Below are 19,930 nucleotides of genomic sequence, written 5' to 3'. Positions count from 1 at the left end.
TGACTGATTGATTTGTTGATTGAAAGGTTGGTTTTTTTTTTATTTGTTACTTGAATGCATATTTTGACTGAATTTTTATTTGTTGATTAAAATAGTTGGTTGATTGACTGATTGATTTGACTTGTTGATTGACTTGTTGATTGACTGGTTGATTTTTTGATTGAATGATCGATTTGTTGATTGATTGAATGGTTGATTTGCTGATTGATTTATTGACTGAATAGTTGAGGGATTTATTAAAACATAATGGCTATCAATGGTAAAAGGAGAATTCGTTTTATAATTAGTTTAATTTGTTATTCTAACTGGAATTTTAAAACATAACAAATCCTTTCCGTCTTGATCCTTTACTTCCCATTGGACTACCAACTGGATCTATAATAAACAATAATACACACATACCTCTGGGCTGTATCTTGAAGCATAGGCCTACTCGTCATATTGATTTCAAGAAGACTTAAAGCTACCATGCTTGTATAAAACTATTTTTGATGTGAGTGATTTTAAATATTTTCCATCAGACTCGAGATTTGTGTTATATTATAGTGGGTAGACGACGGTCAAGTTTCATTGATAAGTAGGGTGATTTATGATGATGAACGACCTTTAAAAACGGTCTTAATTAAAACATGATAGCTTTAATGTATGATATCTTCAAAGATTAAGGGTAATCCTATTCAAAACGGATACTTTAAGCGAATATTGAATAATATATCATACTGGCCTATTTATATAGATACAGGGCTCACCATTGGATAGACTCCCTCGTCCTCTGCAGAAGGATTAGCTCACTGTTGGACAGATCGACTCATTGATACATAGGCTCTCGATTTGGATAGATAGACACACTTACCGTAGGATAGATAGGCAATACAGCTACTTGATTCTTATAGGTGTATTTGGTTCCACTGGCTAGTGGACAAGACATATCTTTACAAGCATCAGGTTGAACTGAAGTAAATGGTACGGGAATACCGGCTATAATCCCATGTACGACAGTAGTAGCACTAGACACGACTGTCTCTAAAATAAACAAAACAAAATATAGGCCTATACTATTTACAATTTGTTTAAAAAAACTTATCCAAACATACATACTTGCTTTATTTAGACTCTGATGGTAATGATTTTATAGACTATGTTCGGTTGAAGAGTTCTGTTACACATTTATCCACTACGCTTCAGTTTGGGCAATTGATAATGATATAGTTTCACGATACAATCGGCGTGTGTCATTACGAAAGGAACGTGGTGTTAACCACTATGTTTCCTGTAATTCTAGAGACAGATTAAGATGTCGCTATCTCAAATACCATCAATTAATGAATGCAATGGCTTTTACCATAGGATTAAAGCTTTGGTTTTACAACAGTGACGCCCTCTCTTTTTGGAATTAAAAGAACGACAGGGGTGGAATGAATCAGAACGGTTGAATTAAAAACTCGAGTGACTCACTGGTGTGTTTAATTTATGACGTCACCTAGTACGATACACTGGCTAGAAAACTTCCAAATTCTTGGTCGAGTCGTCAAGTAGAACTGTAGAACTTACTTGAGGTAAAATCGATGGTAACAGAGATATTGGTATTCTTCTGGAATTGACAGGGTTCTGAAGCACATGATGACACTTCAATATTACTGATGGTTCCATCTACAGAGCCTGGAAAAAATTCCCCACATTTAACATATCTTTAAATAGTTAACTGTTAAATTCGTTTTGGATTTGTTTGCTACTCGTAAAGGGCGTATATATACTACTAAACAAAGGTAGGGAAAATGTTTCTTCTGAGAGTGCTTCTAATTTTTGCTTAAAAAAGTTTCTTACAGATTTTTGGTATTTTTGCGTCCCGTGACATAAAGTGGGAGTATGTATTTTGTCGACTATAGATAAGATGTTGTTTCATGTCTCCTTTAATGATTTAGACTTCTCATTATATAATGCGTATAAGGCTGTGATTACATGTGTATACAAACTCGAACTGAAACGCATACTCAATAAAAAAAATGGTCTAAATCTATCCAAATCCTTAGCAAATCCAATTTTCTGCATACATGTGTCCTCAAACTCAACACCTCCGTAAGCGCAACAGATGGCTCAGTGAGCGATTTTTTTTTTTTTTGCGTTTGCGGATGACTACGGACAACTTTATCTCGTACGTACTTTTACCCTATGATTCATAGAAGCTCCACAACATTTCTGTAGTGTAGGTTGATATAAGATGTACTGTAGAAGCACTGTCCTAGGTCACAAGTAGAGGCTAATAGATTTCAGCATTTAGAATACACCAATTTGATAAGAATTACCTACTTGTAGTGTTTAAAATAAGTATAGTCAGAAACAATTTAACCACAATCTTTAAATTAGATACTACAGAGGCAGAGGAGAAATCCAGTAGTATTGCCGCAACACGAAAAATGGGAGTATTTCGTCCGTTCTCCTTTAAAGTGTTTGAACTCCTACGTGCGTATAGGTATAATGTGATTATTTCCGTGGTGTAGAGAAAGATCAGAGACAACTTACCACAGTCTTTATAAAAGACACCAGCCGAGGAGAAATCAGTCAGTAAGGCAGCGAGAAGGAGGTATACCAACATGTTGTACTGTGTAAGGGTAGATTTTAAAAGAAGGATAGAGCGTGATTGGGAAATGACAGGTGTCAATTACAATGAAATCTGAGAAGATCGCGTACAGATTATACTCGAGATAAAGATCATACGATCTCTTGATCGAAGTACTATTTCACTCATTGGCCTTGATAAGTAGCAGTGGCTCAACTAAGTGGGTGGGGCCCCGTGGACTAACGTGAGTAGGGGCCTCTCCCCGAGAATTCTTTAAGTCAATTTAATGCCTGTTTATAGAAAAATTATGCTTAATTAAGTCTATGCTTTCTCACTCATTTATAAATGTCTTTTAATTTTGTATTTTTTTCTGGAAATGTCGGCCCCCTTAGGGTTAGGGTCCCTGTGAACTTGGTTCAACCAGTCCCTATGATAGTAGAGACACTGACAGATTGTAGATGACAAGTTAACGACTGTGTAGTTGTTGATAGTCGTGGGATCAGGATCAAATTGATGGTTCGGGACTGTTGGTTACTTGACGGAAGCAGTGTGACTTTGAATATGGTAACTATATAAAACGTAGCAATCTGATTCTTGACAATCTGATTCTTGGAATGCACGATGGGATCTGCTCTTTATGAAGACTGAGGCGGAGGCCATTGTGAAGCTACGTAAGGTTCTTACATTGAAATAACGCGCACTGAAAAATCGAATTTTAAAAAAGGTTAATATATTTCAAAAAAAAAACAATCAAATCACATTTAAAGTTTTAAAAATTGCTTCGTTGTAATATTATAGTCATTTTAGAAATTCGACTTATTAAGTCGAGGTAGGGTTTCAAAATGGCTGTGAGATGTTCGTGTGTATTATTTGTAAGAACCATACGATACGTTGCCTAGAAAATTGTCGCTTATAGCTCGTTACCATGCAAAACTGGGTAGGTGTCATTTATATTCAAGTCCTTACAAATGGAGATACCAGTACAGCATTTGAGAAACTAAAAACATTTTAAAGATATCGATAGTTATTTGAATAATTTATTCGTGATAAGTAAAGTATTCATAAATATCACAGTACTTTGCATATCACATTATTAGTTAATAAAACCACAACTTTATAAATGGTACATAAGCTTTTAAAAAGTCTCTTATTAGTGACTCTGGTACGCATGGTTTAAATCTAAAAATTCCAATTCTAAATAAGAATAATGCTGATAAGGTTACATAAAGAGTTCTTCTTGCATAGACTGAAAACAAATACTTGGATTACAATTATCATGATACATGATAAACAAGTGCTCCTTCCATACAATATTATACCATACAAACAAGAAATGGTACATGGTCCAGACGCCATTGTGTTGTGAAAAATCTTACGAACATGGCAAGTCTACAAATATAACAACTACTATCTAAGGCAATAGCGTATTGGACATCATCGTCTCTTTAACATGCACGAAACTACAGGGTGTGGTTTAAACGAACATGGTAAGACATAAGTTGGAACTGGTACAACAATGTAACATAGTAACGGTGGTTCATTGTGTGGTTTTGTGTTAATTATCCAATTTAAATCAAACAGTTTATAGTATCTAAAATTATTTGGGAATATTACTTTAAATTAAAACACCATCTTCAAATTCTTAGTCAGCTCTCAAGAATGGAAGTTCTATTGTTGTTTAAACTGTACATACGATGTGTGATTGAAGCTCTGAAAGAATATCACCAACGATTCTTAAATTAAGCTTTATAATATACTGCATAATAACATTTTTAAAAAGCATAAATAGGTGCGCATTATAATCGAAATTATACAGTATTTGTGACTTCAAATTTTTAGTAATTGTTTTTTTTAGATTTTAAGAGGTATAAACAGGTGGGGATTGTAATCGCAATTATACAGTACCTGGTAGCGAAAATTTGAACGAAAACCTTGCGAAAATGACCAAGAATTTGAAGATGTTTCAACATACATGCATAACAAATAATTATAGCTAACAATACATAATAACAAAATACATAACAAATATCTTTCTACCAATCAGATAGCTCAAAACAAACTTCTTTAAAATAACAGCCAATCAAATTCTTTCTTACATAATAAATACCAGGGTTCAGGATATTAGGTGATTAAAACAGAGAAAATTCACGATTGGTTAGAGACATCTCATTTACAAATCTGAAATAAAGATCATTGTGATAAAAACATGGATTCTATTGTCTAAGATTAATATCGTTTCATTTCGTTTTTTCGTTTCATATATCAGCCATTTGAAGGTAGGTTAACTGCCTGCTAAACACAAACAAACTATGGTGAAGATACTACAGGACTAGCAACTGTTATATTATGATTCTATTGGTTATAAAATAAGTAAGCTTCTGATATACATAACTGAATGATAATCTATGGCCTGTTTCCAAAAACATGACCCGAGGTTACTGCTAATTAGCTATTATTATTACAGACAACTGAATGAGTCTACGTTTCTGGCAAGGTACCTAATTCCTAATTAACAACAGATGACTAATCATTATTTAAATACATCTACCAATTTACTAATCACTGGTTAATCTAATTAGTCTGTTAATCACTAGAGACAATAATCAGACACTACAGAATGAATACGGTAGTAATTTTTATTGATGGTTCATTCCTCCCTTTCTCTGTGTTCTCTTACTTTGATCAATGTTGGCCTATGCCTTGATGTCTTATATAAAATTCATCTGAAAGTTAACCTCCATTTACAAACTAATATATTTTGCTACAGATTTCAAGCTAATATGGCCATACTTAAAAAAGTTAAAAGTTACTTATAACAGCACACAGCAGTCTGCCTGCTTAATGAAGTATACATACCTTGTCATTTCTGAGTTTATTTGAACTTTTCTAGGAACATGGGTCCATGGTTCTCGTACTTTTAATGGCTGATCCACATTAAACCAACCGTAACGATGAGAAGTTGTCACTGGGAATCTATATAATTCATATGTTACTGAAAATAGATAGAAATTAGGATTAGACTAACATTCATGTGTAATTGTTTGCTATCTTCGCAAAACAAGAATTGTGACTGTCATGCGCCCCAAAAAATGAATTTTTTTTATCAATATGCAAAGGAAAATTTGGTCATCCTTTATAAACTTCATCAGATTGTAACAATTTCAAAACTTTCCATAATCAAAGGCATGCCATAGCATGTTTAAACTCGACCATAATAATAATCAGCTTAAGTCTAAATTTAATCTGAACTGCTTTAAATTCTAACTTACCCAATGAATTGATCTGTCAATAAATTACAAAACAAATATTCTGCAAAGATTCAAAGTTGCAAACATTTCTAGCATAGGTTTGGGAATTGAGGGCCAAGGAGCAGTGGACATTCCTATTCACACTAGATCGACTTGACTTATTTATATGTCAGTTCTTACTTAGATCTACTTTATGTAGGAAAAAAAAAGAAATAGATACTCACCTTTTGGATTTCTAATGTGTTTATTTCTCATTCTGGTATATTCAACATAGGATCCATTTGGGCCCGGACCGTATGAAGACGTCTGGTTTTCGGGAACGATTGACCTTTCTTTCGTTTGCTCATTTTTCAACGGAGGCAGAGCAAGAAATCCAAGTTGTCGATTTCCTCGAATGGGGTCTGCTTTGGCCGGTGCTGATCCTTCCCTGACTTTGTTCTGGTATCCTAATTGTGTCAAACCGAAAAACGACATTCTAAAAATTTGTTTTGTTCACAAAAGACAAATTTTTCGTGTTTTACTTCATTAAAACCTGTCAGACGAAGTGAAAAGCGTCTTGTTGCTATGTTTATTGTTTACCTTTGAAATCTCGCGAGAAATTGTGATATCCGGTTTAACAAATTTATAGGATTCTACATAGTTAAACATGAAACGAAACTTTAGCAAAGTAATGTACGTAGCTTAACCTTTTTTACAAATGATTAAGCAAATTTAAAGAAAATATGCACACAAATTGATTCTCCTTAATTGTATTTTGTCTTTTGAGGGCAATAACAATAATCATAGTAATTAAAATATTTTCGTTGCGTGAGATTTTACGTTACTGCATTTAGAATTATGGCGATCTAGAAGCTTCTTCATGCTGAAATTCCATCGATGAGATAATCCACCACGATCTGAAGAATTTACAGTAGAAAATTGAGATTTTATTGCAAATATGGCTAGCACAGGATCCATAGCTTTCGATGAATATGGCCGTCCGTTCATCATCCTTCGGGATCAAGAGAACAAGACCCGATTGACCGGCATTGAAGCCCACAAAGTAAGTAAAGTGTCGGCTTGCTGTTTTTCTCATGCTCATGCATGTTGATGTGTCATACTTTTTGGATGCATTTTTATGCTGAAAAAGTCTACTATTGAAATGTATTAAAGTATTGCGAAGTATGTCATTTGCAGTTGTGAGCTACCGGAATTGAAATGGATTCAAAGTGTGTATTGATGATGCAGATAAGTGTTCCAGGAGAGTGGGCATACCCTTAATATTTATCACAGTTTTCACAGTGCTGCTAAAATTTTATTACTCCGAGATTTTAAGCGACTGGATTGAAGAAATGACCATACCATGGTCCATCATTCACCAGTCTGTCATATCATGATATTGCTTTACACATGTGTTTTCTGAGGATCAGTTCATGAGAATCTTTACCTTTTAGAGTCACATTCTTGCCGCTAAATCAGTGGCAAGTGTATTGAAGACGAGTTTAGGGCCGAAAGGCCTTGATAAGATGTTGGTCAGTCCTGATGGTGATTTGACCATCACCAATGATGGAGCTACTATTCTGGGTCAAATGGACGTGGATCACCAGATTGCTAAGTTGATGGTGCAGTTATCAAGATCACAGGATGATGAAATTGGTGATGGAACTACTGGTGTTGTTGGTAAGTTGAGAGCATCTGGAGAAATTGACCCTAAGCAAAAGATCAAAAGAGTAGATGTAAAATTCCATTCATTTCAGTAGATTGGAATAATGTTGTCAAACAGTGGAACAAAAATTAAGACTTTGTACTGGTGCTCTTTTGTATAGAGAACGTATAAGACAGCACTGTAAAAGAAAAGAGTATAGCTTAATGTGCTCCTTTCAAAGAGAACTTTTACAAATTGCACAATTCATGATGTCACAACCTAATAAGGTGTAAAAAGTGTCGGATAAAATTCAAAATCATTTCTCTTTATTATAGTATTGGCAGGAGCTTTATTAGAACAAGCAGAACAGTTGTTAGATCGTGGTATACACCCTATTAGAATAGCAGATGGATATGAAATGGCCGCCAGAGTTGCTGTTGAAACATTAGATAAAATCAGTGATAAATTTGATGTTGATTTGAAGAAACCAGAACCCCTCATCAGACTAGCTATGACTACACTTGGCTCTAAAATGTAAGTAAAGAAATATTGTAAGAAGTGATAGCTAAAATGTGCTAGCTTTCGATACATCCGAAATTTTCTCTGCTTTGATATCTTGCTCAAGTTGTGCCCTATCAATAAGAAACTTAATTCAAGACAGACCTTTTCTGAAAACCCGTTCTGATGTATTTATATTTTCATAGAATGTATGTCTATTTAAAACAATAAGAGACATTATTCGCAAATGCCTTGATACTTTATGTGTGGAAATATGCATTATTTCATTGTTTAAATGTAACAATATTGAAAGAATAATCTCATTTATCAAAAGTTTTATGGACGCTTCTTTTTGCAGTGCGAACTGTTTCCATTTTTATTCCACTGTTAAATATGGATATATTGATATATATTTTATTAGTTGTAACTTATGCATCGTCATATCCTTGATAGTCTTCCTATATCTAATGTTATTTATTTTCAGTATTAATCGATGTCATCGTCAAATGGCTGAGATAGCAGTAGATGCTATTTTAGCTGTAGCTGATTTGAATCGTAAAGATGTAGATTTTGAGTTGATTAAAGTAGAAGGTAAAGTTGGAGGAAAGTTAGAAGATACTATGTTAGTTAAAGGTGTTGTTATAGATAAAGATATGAGCCATCCTCAGATGCCTAAGGTAAATAATAACATAAGACTACTATGATTTTGTTCATACGAGACAGTTAGGCACAGAAATGGACCTCACCAAAGTCCAGTTTGTAAAAATTTCCTACAAATTTTTGTTGTGGAAACAAGTTCGAGTCTTTCAAGAAGATTTATTTGTCAGAATTTTTGTCAGCACAGCTTATACTATTTGCTAATATTTAAATAATTTTTGTTGAATCTAGCACATGATTCTTTCACAAAGGGTTCCTTTTTGTCCTCTACAGGCCCCAACAGGTGCAAAAAGGTCGGATATAAAAATGTATTTTATTTTAATTTCTATTTTACAGACAGTCAAAGATGCTAAGATGGCTATCCTTACCTGCCCCTTTGAACCCCCAAAGCCGAAAACTAAACATAAGTTAGATGTAACATCAGTAGAGGACTACCATAACCTGAGAGAATATGAACTCAACAAGTTTGAAAGTATGGTACAGCAGGTAAGATACAATTTTTTGATTTTCTGAAAAATATTTTCTCTTGTCATCATCCCTTTGCTTGAGATTTGTTTTGTCAATGTTGTCCTGATTTGACTTCTTGGTCACGATTTCTTCAAGTTTTAAGTACCTAATTTCAAGTGTGAAAATACTAAATATGACTAGCAAATAAATACAGAAAAAAACATGAAAATATGTCCAGATCTCTATTGTGACAGGACTTGCAAAAACAGACAAATATAGCCAAATAACAAGTTGATATCTCTTAACAGACCGGACTGGTAAATGCAGCCAAATAAAAAGCCAAATAAAAACTCTAATCTCCTCATAAGCTTTTTACTAAGCATAGAGAATATCTACTAGTTTTTATATATTCTAGGTAGTTCAGACACTATGCTAAATAAACTTTCTAGTTACTATTTATTGAGAATTCGACAACTATTGTCAAGTTCTTAGTGACTATAATACAATCAATGATAACTGTACCTTGTATGATTGTCCGTACAAATGACTCTATCAGAATCTATTGTGAGGTGTAAGCATTGCAATGTTTGCATATCCTGAAAAATCATCAGAAGCCACACTTTGGCAATCAGCTTTTGATATTTTACTAATTGTTTAAGTACAAAATTTTCTGTTATACTCATTTCAGGTTAAAGACAAGGGAGCTAACCTAGTTATCTGTCAATGGGGTTTTGATGACGAGGCTAACCATCTTCTATTACAACGTGAATTACCAGCTGTTAGATGGGTCGGTGGGCCAGAAATAGAGGTTAGTGAAGCTTGAAACTGAAAAATTCATGCACAATAAGAATTTGATTTGTTTTTCATTGAGAAAAACTGTTATGTTTGTTAAAACAATGGTAGCTGCTCTACATGCCACAGTTGAAAGGAGCTGATGTGGTAAATGCGTTGGTAGTTAGGAGGAATCATAAACAAACGCCTTGTGGACTGCAGGCTGCATGCATTAAAGACATTCCATAGTTAAAAATAGCAGAGTCATCCCTTGATCCTAACAAAATTTTTCTCATTATTGTCTTTCCTCTTGAGCTTAAAGGTATAGAAGAGTATGACTTTAAACTTCATGTCATGTCATTTCTTTCCCTAGTTAATTGCTATAGCCACTGGAGGTAGAATTGTACCACGATTTGAAGAGTTAACTAAAGAGAAACTGGGGCATGCTGGTATAGTAAGAGAACTAACCTTCGGAACGACTAAAGAACGTATGTTGGTTATTGAAGAATGTAAAAACTCACGAGCTGTTACCATCTTTATCAGAGGTGGAAACAAAATGGTAAGTTGATATTTTGTTTTTGTTTTCTTTGGCTCTTACATTGCCCCTGACGAACTCCAAGGGTTAAAGCTATAACTAAGATATATGAGTTATATCCCTTGAAATATAAGTTATCTGAGAATCCAACAAGTCTATATATTTCTATGTGAGTTAATCTTTGAATCTAGAAATGTACACATGACTATATCTGCCAGATAAAGTCGTTCTAGAATTTACAGAACTTGGACCAACAAAAACTCTATAATCCTTTAAAAGCACAAATGTTATTTTATATTTTTTGGTGGGCACAAATAAGTTTTTTTCTTTTCTGTCAATTTCAGATAGTAGATGAAGCTAAGAGAAGTTTACACGATGCTTTATGTGTGATACGTAATTTAGTACGAGATAATCGTGTTGTATATGGGGGAGGGGCACCTGAAATAGCCTGCTCATTGGCTGTAGCTGCTGCAGCAGATAAGGTAAATTATCCTAATGGACCTATGCATATTCATATAATATAGGTCGAGCTTGTGTTTAAAGAATATTGAGTTAGTGTTAGATCTATGCATAATTTTCTCTGTTCTAGAGGTTTAAATATTTGAAACGGCACATTGTGAGCTTTTAAGTGCAAATAGACCAGAATAGGAAGGATTGTGGTGCTCATGTGGCCACATAAGAATTCAACTTGGATACTTATAGAATAAGAATTGGAAAAGATTGTCTTGATTTAAGTTTTATTACTGAAACCGTTCTTGTCTACAGGAGAAAAACACATATCAATTTGATAATAATGTATCATCACAATGAAGCTAACAGGAAGTTAACTGATAGTAGAACTTAAATCTCTGTATAATATACAAATTATACTGGTTCTTTGTGAAGTTTATCAACTGTGCAAAACTATTATCTATATTTAAATATATTTCAGATTTCAACACTAGAACAGTATGCTGTAAGAGCGTTCTCTGAAGCTTTAGAAAGTATCCCTCTAGCCCTGGCTGAGAACAGTGGGCATGCTCCCATTCATACACTAGCCGAGGTGAAGTCTAGACAAGTGAAAGAGAAAAATGGCCGACTTGGTATTGACTGTTTACATAAAGGCACTAATGGTAGGTTACTTTGCTTCGTGAAGGATTACTAAAGTCCAAATTAACAACTACATGGCAAAATATCATTAGAAAAGTGCCGAGTGATGTAGATGGGACAAAAGACTGAGGTCCTGTGTTCTACAAACTGAGACCATTTGGAAATACTACAGTTTTCCCATTGAACACTGTGGTGTTGCTCGAGGGTAAACAGAGGTTCTGTGTGCTGCAGGCTGAGCACATTAAAGGTCTAATGACATTTGAAAATTGATATGACTAGGATTTTGCTGTTTCTTGACATTGTTTCTCTCGTTGCACACTGCTGGGTGTGGCTTGTTTTTCGTGAGACTAATCATTTATCACGATAATTCCAGTTTGTCCTGATATCGTGATAAGGACGCAATTTAGTTTTACAAATCTAAAACTTCTATGTATTTGTCTGTTTCAGATATGAAAGATCAACAAGTCATAGAAACATTGATGGCTAAAAAACAACAGTTGCTCCTGGCAACACAGTTAGTACGCATGATACTAAAAATAGATGATGTGCGTGCACCAAGCGACTTCTAGTTTCAAACCTTTATATCAAATTTATTTATAATTTTATTATCTATGTCATCTTAAGTGCTGCTTTTCGTGTAAATTTCATTTATAAAAAAATTGCATAAATCTCATTTTCTACTCAGAAATATAGTTTTTTTTTTTTTATTCACCCACATCTCTGTATCGAACATTAGTAAACTATCATGATGGAGATCACAACAGATGTGGGTGCCATCAACATATAGCAATGCCATGCAGTGTGCAATGAGGGAAATTTTTGCCAGGATGGCATCATTTGCCTACTTTTTTGTATTCAAACTTTCGAAGGATCTGTAGCACATGGGGCCTCAGTTTAATGTCCGATCTGGACGACCAACCTACATCACTGACCAGGGGGGAAAACCAGGTTGAAAAATCCTTAGTTACTATCTCTGACCTATGCCTGGATTGAATCCTGGCCACGTATTCTCGAAATGATCTTGGCGCTAGGATGTCCTAGGTTCTTATCTTCTAATATTGATTCTAGGACGTCCTAGCGCTAAGATCGTTTCGAGAATACGTGGCCAAGGACCTTCAGATTAGTAAGCAAGCCTATTAACTCACTCCCCCTTCAATATATAGAGTGTTTTGTTTCATTGGCATTTAGTGTTCGGCGCCAAATATAGTAAGTCTTTATGGATAACAATCACTTTATTTCTAGAGCACAATCAAACTAATATTTTCTACAATTGACATCATTTAAACTACTGTGGAATCTTGAAGAAACATTGTGTTTGTTAAAGGAATAGACTGGTGTTCTTGCTGGTCACTAATGCCTGAAAACAGAACCCATCTAAATGTAAATTGACAAGCCAAGGTGTGTGTTCTGGCGTCCATTTGTAGTTCTGATTGCTTACCAGATTTGTCTTGCCCTACAGTAGCCTACTGATACAACTTATTCAGCACTATAAACGTTGAGCAGTTTCTATGCCCTATTTGCGCTACTACGTAACTATTGTAACATCATAACATGGGCTCTATTAAACCAAGATACCGCACCATGTTGGTTAATGAAGACGGGCAGCACCATACAGGGTGCAATGGGGGAAATTGAGCCAGGACAGTGGCATAAGCCTGCTCTTTCGATTTCTAACTGTCGAGAGATCTTTAACATGCACAGTTTGTAGGCGGAGGCAGATGGGATAGTCACCTCGCAGCCCCGAAAGCATGTTTTAAACTAGGTTAAAGATTCGGGCAATCTCAGATATCTCGTCCCCTCGGACGAAAAGCTGGCTTCACCTCTGTCTGTAGCACTCAAGGCCTCGGTTTATTGTCCCATCCGAACGACTAGACGCCTTTTTTTTTAAAGTCAGCCCCTGATACCTGCATCACTGAGGGGTGAAACCGGGTTGAAAAGTCCGAAGTTATTATCTCGACCTCTGGACCTTCAGGTTAGCGAACGAGGGTCTAAATCACTGAGCCACCACAGTCCACAAACCAAGAGCAAGGGTGGCATTCTGCTCACATTTTATACGCTTTAGCCTCCCTTTGTATATGCCCTGATAATATACTAGATAACAAATCAATTTTATGGTAACATCCCGACCGTTGTAGGCTATCGGCAACTTTATAACTTTCAGTAAGATGTCAAGTCAAAGTAGCCTAGGTGAAAATTGATATAAATAAAAATTGAAGTTTAATTTGACGTATTCAAATGGAATCTTTTAGCAAGGCCAGGCCAGTCTCTAATCTACAGTTCCCCTGGTAGACCATTGAAGATTATATTAGATGAACCTATATAATTAATTGATTTTCTAGGTCATTTAATGGAATCCAATTAAGCTTCCAGTTTTACTTTATAGGCACACCAAGCTTGACAGTATAAGATTGGTTAGGTTATATTCGGAAACCCGATCCTTGTTATGTCTTTATAATTATAATATGTATTATAACAACTCAAGGTCATGGCGTTCAATTAATAATTACAGTAAATCCGGTAAACACTTAATAACGTCATCGCCTAGCGCGTGCGCCTTGCAGCCCTAGCAACATGCTCAACAAACAATTTCATGGCCTCAACTTAATCCATTTTTAAAATTACTGTTATTTTCTTCTAAACTTCGTCGCTGAATAACTCGGCGATAGTTCCACCAATTTTCAATCGGAAAGTGACATTTTTTAACCAAAATGTCGGCGGAGAACCTTAAAGTAGCAGTTCGTGTTCGACCATTTATATCCTTTTAAAAATATTGAATTGAAAGTTGAACGTGGGTGACCTTCATTTAAATTGTTTATGACAATGACTTATGATAATCTATTGTTGAATATTGACTGACAGTAATTTGTATTGTTGTTATTAACCTTATTGTTATTGATATTGACAGGTTTATACTCGTAGAGAAATTGCTCTGAAGTGAAAGTTGTGTAAGCTTATTGTCAGGGACTGTCATCTCCACCTCCTCTCTCTCCTATTAGGAGGCTATGCTTCAAAACTAATGGCAGATTAGAGAGAGGGTGGGGTGGAGGTCATCTTGTGTGAATGGGAGTCTATTCAAATATTAAGTATTTGATTGTGGAATTCAACTTTGGTAAGTTTTGAACTATTGATCTATAGGCCTAGGCCTATAAAAGCTGGCATAAGCCTAATGGTGCATAAATTATTTTAAGTTATGAATGAGGCACTTATTCAAACTCAGTAGGCCTACTAGGCCTGCATTGAAACTTTTATCTTTAATAGCTGGAAAAAAAGGATTTTTATACGTTTTTGCCCCAAAATAGGTGTCAGAGTGCAACACTTCAATTCAATTTTTCTAAATTTTGTTGGCAGAATCGTCTCAAATACTATTATTGATTTGATATCTGTTTTTCAACCTTAAAACATTCAAATTTTTAAATGGATAGGCTTGGTAATATAGGATAACAGTCTTAATATTTGCTCTGACAGCCATCTATATTGTATTTGAAGGGATATGTAGGCTAACAGCTATATAAGCTTACTGTATTTGAGCTCTATCAGGTGCTTAAGCAATATTTTAATTCACTGAGCTTAAATACAGTTAGCTGGAATTGAGCTTGTACCTGTTCTTATTAAATTGCTATCTTTTAGTTTCAATGAAGGCCTGCCCAGTCACCAGGAATGAGTCTGTGCTGGGGTTCAGATTTAACGTCAGGGCCATAAGCTTACATATCATAAACCAGATATTTGACTCATTACCCCAAAATAACAAGCCCAGTAGATCTGCCTGTTTTAATTAATCAGTATTTATAAGTATCAATATGAAACTAATGATGTATAGAAATAATCACCAGTTATTATAAATATAAATACTGTATTCAATAGGATTATGTTAAGAGAGTAATCAATCAGGTCTTATAGATTTATATAACTCTGTCTATTGATTCAAATATAGGGTAGGTAGGAAATTTGCCCTCTAAGAAAAATAGCATGCCCCCAAAAGGTACCCTCACTTCATGTATGTAGGGAATTTCAAAAATCTATTTTAGTGGAAACGCCCTCAGAACCGCCATCGGAGAACAGTGGCTATGACATTTCTACAATACTTCTGCATTTGGAATATCAACCTTGACAGTGTTGTGTCCTCATTAAGGTTCGGTTTGGCTCCTTTTTGCAGCCCTAGTTTCAGTAAGCTTGCACACTATTGTATTACCTGATTCAGCTTATGATGCTTATTAATACCAACATTGGGCCAAATTGTCAAAAGCACTGGCTGTGGAGTCAGGTTCAAAAGTGAGCTCACTCTTTGCGTTGTTAAATGTATTTTATATGAGGAATAGACGTCTGCCTTGTAGAAAAGGAGAATGATCACTCTCTTGAAATTAAGTTAATCAAAGATCAAAAAGCAAAATTACAAACACAAAATATTGAAGGAAAACCACTCTGACACTAAAGGGGTGCACTTGATCCCTACAACCCCATCCCTTCCCCTATCTCCTCCTTTATGAAGACTATTAAACAACAAGTCCTGATTCATTTAGATCTATCTATAAACTTACTTAGTATTTATCTTTCATTATCTGGCTGGTTATTAATTAATATAATCATTAGTTTCCTTCTTATTGTGATTTTGATTAGTTTTTAATAACATGTTTGTCAAGATTTTGAAATTGGAGAAAAATATGAATTAAAAAATACTTAGAATGACTGAAATTCAAAACTAATAGTCATACCGGTACTTTACAAAATAAATAATAGATTATGTATTATATGGACCACTTGGTATATTATATAGAACTGTTATAACTGTAGATTGATATAATGATATGATTATTTATTAATATACTGGTATTAATTCACAAACTATATAACTATTGTTAGATGTTATGTTCTTTTAAGCTTATGTCAGAAATATTATATACATGTATATATTGCATATCATTAGGTAGGTATAATCCACTCTATTTTTCAAATCCAAATACATGTTGGAAATGGAAGAAACTCTATATGTATTCTTCCAAATGTTTATTTAAATCAATTGAATCTATTTCTTTTCTCAAATCTAAGAATAGGTGGGTTTGGGGGCTGGAGGATTGATTCAAAAATAAGGATGTGAGAGGTTCCCACTTCTAAGTGTGTGCAGTCCCTTGCGAAATTCAAAATCATCTGCATGTCTTGTCCTGTGTGGATTCTGAGGTCTTTCTCTTTAACATTCTGTCTTCAGTGTTTATTATAGATAATAAATTTGATTGAGGATAAGATAATATTCTGATGTGTCTGTAATGAACTGATGAATAAATAAGTAACTAGGACTAGGCAATGGTAGTTATAAACAAATGTAAAAATCAATGAGTAATGGAAGAATAATGTTTGTTTTGGTGATTGATTGAGATTATAACTTTATATACCGGTACCATTAAAATACCGTTCAATATGTTATACTGTCTGTGTTCTTTAATAACAAAAATCTATAACAAATATAGCATTACATCATTATTACTTAGATACATTGTTACAGATTTCAATATATATTTAATACATGTAATACTTATTAAACTAGGGCAGGGTCATAGACCTTTATCTAAAAAGATTTCTGAAATACAGTTTGTAATAATAGGATTTCTTGATAATAAAAAACTGTGATAAACAGCATTAATTACACAAGTTAGTTTTATAATAAATGCAATGCTCACAGATGTCTGACTGACAATGGAATCATTCAAATTGAGTTATCAGTGACTAGAAAACCTCTTGACAATCCTTTTGGTTTGGTTTCTAAAAGTGAGGAACCATGACTAAAGTAAAGTTTGTTTTGAAATAACATGAAAGGTTCTTTGAAATACAAAACTAAGTGCCAAGGCAGAGATACAGGCCATCTGTGAGGATTGAACGAGTGGGGGCGGTTGAGTGCCGCTTTCGTATAAAATTTACAAGAAAATTATCTTGAAACAAAATGTTTTGTTCTGAATTTCTGATAAAGGGGGATGAGCAAATTGCCCAGGAGGGTATCAATTGTTAGCGAAGTGTAAGCATGAATTGTCAGTAATTTTTATGTCTTACAGAAAGACTTATTTAGTTTATAGGGACAAGTTCGCCTTTTTTGAAGACTCAAATTTCGAAGGTTAGCTGTGAACACCATTACTGATAGGCTTAGTTAAAATTAATTCACATTTCTGAGACATAGGTATGATTGGTCAAACGGATGGTGAACCTGTCCCTTTAAAACTGTATATATATATATATATATATAAATATATTTAAAGTTTAATTCTGTCTTGGTGATAGCAATATTAGCAACATAACATTACTAATAATAGCACATATTACATAGCGTGTAATCTTCTATCTTTTCTTGGTGATTTGGCTCAAGAAGACAGCATGTAACAGAACATTGATTGAAATATTAATATAAAGTAACTATCACTAAGGACCAGTTTGGGTCATTTTCTTTTGAAATTCATAGAAAGATCTGTGTTTTTATTCTGTTTTAATTAAGCAAAAGAATTTTTATTGAAGGCAAAGTCTTGTTTATATTCACTCTCACATACACAAAATCAGCAAAATTCAATTAACCAAGAAATGTGTGAGGACAGTATGAAATATATTGTATTTGTCAGTGAACTGGTATGAAGTTCAATAAGCTGACTGATTTCCCAATTGATTTCTTTGTATTAAACACAATTAATAAGATATAATACTGTCTCAATAAAACATGATATTGCAATATGTCATTAGTTAGCTTTACGATATAAAAGTTTATATTATTAATAATATGTTGCAATATTTACTAGATACCATATCTTTATTCAATAAACATAATAATTAGAGACAAATCTACTGCCATTTTCTTTATAAATACAGAAAACAAGAATGATAAATGAATTTTATAAATGCAGAAAATAAAAAATTTAACTATCAATAAAAATTCAAAGATATCAGATATACCATACCATCATTATATATTATATTTAAAACTTTAAAGAATAATTATAAAGTATATCTTTGTTCATGCATCTGTGGCTGCAGTTGTCATTTTTGATTGTGATTGACAACCAGGTTGTGGTTGACATCACAGACTGTAGCTGACGATTGACAGCTGTGACTGACTTGTTTGTGGTTGACATCTGTGACTGTGGTTGATATCTGTGACCGTGGTTGTAGTTGACATCTGTGACTGTGGTTGACCTCTGTGACTGTGGTTGACCTCTGTGGCTGTGGTTGACATCTGTGACTGCAGTTGACATCTGTAAGTGTGGTTGATATCTGTGACCGTGGTTGTGTTTAATATCTGTGACTGTGGTTGACCTCTGTAACTGTGGTACCCTTCTTCAAACAAGTTTTGATATAATAGACTACTCTGCTTATGTTTCCTATCAATCAATTCATTATGATTTTCAGATCAAAATATCCTGTTATTTTCTTTAACCTAACCTTACAATCGTCGTGAGCGAGAACGCAACGCAAAATGTATAATCGATATGAAAGGGCCAACTACCATTATCACAGACCCGGAAGATGGCGAGGAGAAAAAGTTTGCATTTGATTTTAGTTACTGGTCACATGATGGCAGTAAGGAGATGCCTGGGGGATTTTACGGTCAAGACCCCTCACACCCTAATGGCAGAAAATTCTGTGACCAGGTCAGTGATATGTTGAGTTTTTCAGCAAATTCTGGAAAGTGGTGCATAGTGGGCCCTAAACTCTGTATGGTATGAAATGAAAGTGTAGTAAAAGGGACAATTTTTGCAGAACTTTACATCTCCTTGGGAAAAAAAAACAGAAAAACTTTCAATTATATAGAGTCTGAAAAACATCTTAATCAATATTTATTTTAGTTTGATGATGTATCCATTTTTAGAAATGTGTGTTAACTGATAATGTTGTGTATTTGTATCTATTTATAGAAACGTGTGTTTGATGATATTGGTGTAGGAATATTAAAGAATGCGTGGAATGGTTATAATACTACATTGTTTGCGTATGGTCAAACTGGTAGTGGTAAAAGTTGGTCTATTGTGGGTTACGGTGTCAATAAAGGTAAATTCTCTTCCATACACATACAAAACTTTTATATAATCTGAAAGAAATAAGGACATGCTGACTGTGAATCTGGCTTTAATGATCCTGAAATAAAGTTAACTCAGATTAACCTCTAATACAATGTTATATTCAAGGTGTTGTACCAATGTTCTGTGAAGAAATTTTTAAAGGAATTGAAGAGAAAAAAGCTGCAGGTGCAGAAATAGAATTTGAGGTACAAAAAAACTTATTTAGTTATTCATTTGCTACTAAAATCTTTACTTTTAGTAAACTAGGTATAATGGGGTGAGAGCCGACTCTCTCAGAAGCACTAGCACAGGCATCAGAATTTTTGTTATCTTGAGGAGGACTCGAACCCACAGCACCAAATCACCTAGCAGATGACAAACCAACACAATTATGATTCTTTCCCTTTGGTCCAAGTCAAATCCTGAGTAAAAATCTACAGGTACACAAGGAGTTGTTTATAAAACAATGTTATATTGATT

General features: G+C 34.3%; 4 protein-coding genes across 4 annotated transcripts in view; 2 read left to right on the top strand and 2 right to left on the bottom strand.

Moving 5' to 3' along the window:
• Positions 1 to 279: 279 nt before the first annotated feature.
• Positions 280 to 2,600, bottom strand: LOTGIDRAFT_150026 (hypothetical protein). The gene is made up of 4 exons (XM_009054528.1): positions 2,521 to 2,600; positions 1,552 to 1,659; positions 854 to 1,023; positions 280 to 375 (listed from the first exon to the last, which is right to left on the bottom strand). The coding sequence occupies exons 1-4, from the start codon at positions 2,591 to 2,593 to the stop codon at positions 289 to 291; spliced, it is 438 nt and encodes a 145-aa protein (XP_009052776.1). The 5' UTR covers positions 2,594 to 2,600; the 3' UTR covers positions 280 to 288.
• Positions 2,601 to 3,579: 979 nt separating this feature from the next.
• On the bottom strand, positions 3,580 to 6,378 carry LOTGIDRAFT_231784 (hypothetical protein). Its single transcript, XM_009054527.1, has 3 exons — positions 6,030 to 6,378; positions 5,414 to 5,549; positions 3,580 to 4,735 (listed from the first exon to the last, which is right to left on the bottom strand). Exons 1-3 carry the CDS (start codon positions 6,277 to 6,279, stop codon positions 4,687 to 4,689), a joined length of 435 nt encoding a protein of 144 aa, XP_009052775.1. The 5' UTR covers positions 6,280 to 6,378; the 3' UTR covers positions 3,580 to 4,686.
• A 265-nt stretch (positions 6,379 to 6,643) lies between these two features.
• On the top strand, positions 6,644 to 12,114 carry LOTGIDRAFT_150024 (hypothetical protein). The gene is made up of 10 exons (XM_009054526.1): positions 6,644 to 6,847; positions 7,239 to 7,464; positions 7,765 to 7,963; positions 8,412 to 8,604; positions 8,921 to 9,070; positions 9,720 to 9,839; positions 10,176 to 10,361; positions 10,682 to 10,819; positions 11,269 to 11,449; positions 11,874 to 12,114. Exons 1-10 carry the CDS (start codon positions 6,743 to 6,745, stop codon positions 11,993 to 11,995), a joined length of 1,620 nt encoding a protein of 539 aa, XP_009052774.1. The 5' UTR covers positions 6,644 to 6,742; the 3' UTR covers positions 11,996 to 12,114.
• A 6,718-nt stretch (positions 12,115 to 18,832) lies between these two features.
• The window catches only part of LOTGIDRAFT_115884 (hypothetical protein), a gene marked incomplete at both ends in the record, with an annotated part of 12,900 nt that continues 11,802 nt past the window's right edge, over positions 18,833 to 19,930 (top strand). The window contains 3 exons of the mRNA XM_009054525.1: positions 18,833 to 19,042; positions 19,307 to 19,439; positions 19,577 to 19,727. Of these exons, the coding sequence (XP_009052773.1) occupies positions 18,833 to 19,042; positions 19,307 to 19,439; positions 19,577 to 19,727 (494 nt within the window). The remainder of the gene's footprint in view (positions 19,043 to 19,306; positions 19,440 to 19,576; positions 19,728 to 19,930) is intronic.

The sequence above is a fragment of the Lottia gigantea genome (genome assembly GCF_000327385.1).
Source record: "Lottia gigantea unplaced genomic scaffold LOTGIsca_22, whole genome shotgun sequence".
Taxonomy (NCBI): domain Eukaryota; kingdom Metazoa; phylum Mollusca; class Gastropoda; family Lottiidae; genus Lottia; species Lottia gigantea.
The sequence above is the reverse complement of the archived record's forward strand: the minus strand, read 5'-3'. Positions and strand labels throughout refer to the sequence as shown.

Coding starts and splice junctions, on each gene's coding strand:
- LOTGIDRAFT_150026 (XM_009054528.1), bottom strand. CDS start 2,593: ATGTTGGTATACCTCCTTCTCGCTGCCTTACTGACTGATTTCTCCTCG. Junction 1,660..2,520: donor TGTCTTTTATAAAGACTGTG/GTAAGTTGTCTC, acceptor AATTTTTTCCAG/GCTCTGTAGATGGAACCATC. Junction 376..853: donor TATTGCCTATCTATCCTACG/GTAAGTGTGTCT, acceptor TGTTTATTATAG/ATCCAGTTGGTAGTCCAATG.
- LOTGIDRAFT_231784 (XM_009054527.1), bottom strand. CDS start 6,279: ATGTCGTTTTTCGGTTTGACACAATTAGGATACCAGAACAAAGTCAGG. Junction 5,550..6,029: donor ACACATTAGAAATCCAAAAG/GTGAGTATCTAT, acceptor ATCTATTTTCAG/TAACATATGAATTATATAGA. Junction 4,736..5,413: donor ATAAACTCAGAAATGACAAG/GTATGTATACTT, acceptor TCTTTATTTCAG/ATTTGTAAATGAGATGTCTC.
- LOTGIDRAFT_150024 (XM_009054526.1), top strand. CDS start 6,743: ATGGCTAGCACAGGATCCATAGCTTTCGATGAATATGGCCGTCCGTTC. Junction 8,605..8,920: donor GCCATCCTCAGATGCCTAAG/GTAAATAATAAC, acceptor TCTATTTTACAG/ACAGTCAAAGATGCTAAGAT. Junction 10,820..11,268: donor TAGCTGCTGCAGCAGATAAG/GTAAATTATCCT, acceptor AATATATTTCAG/ATTTCAACACTAGAACAGTA.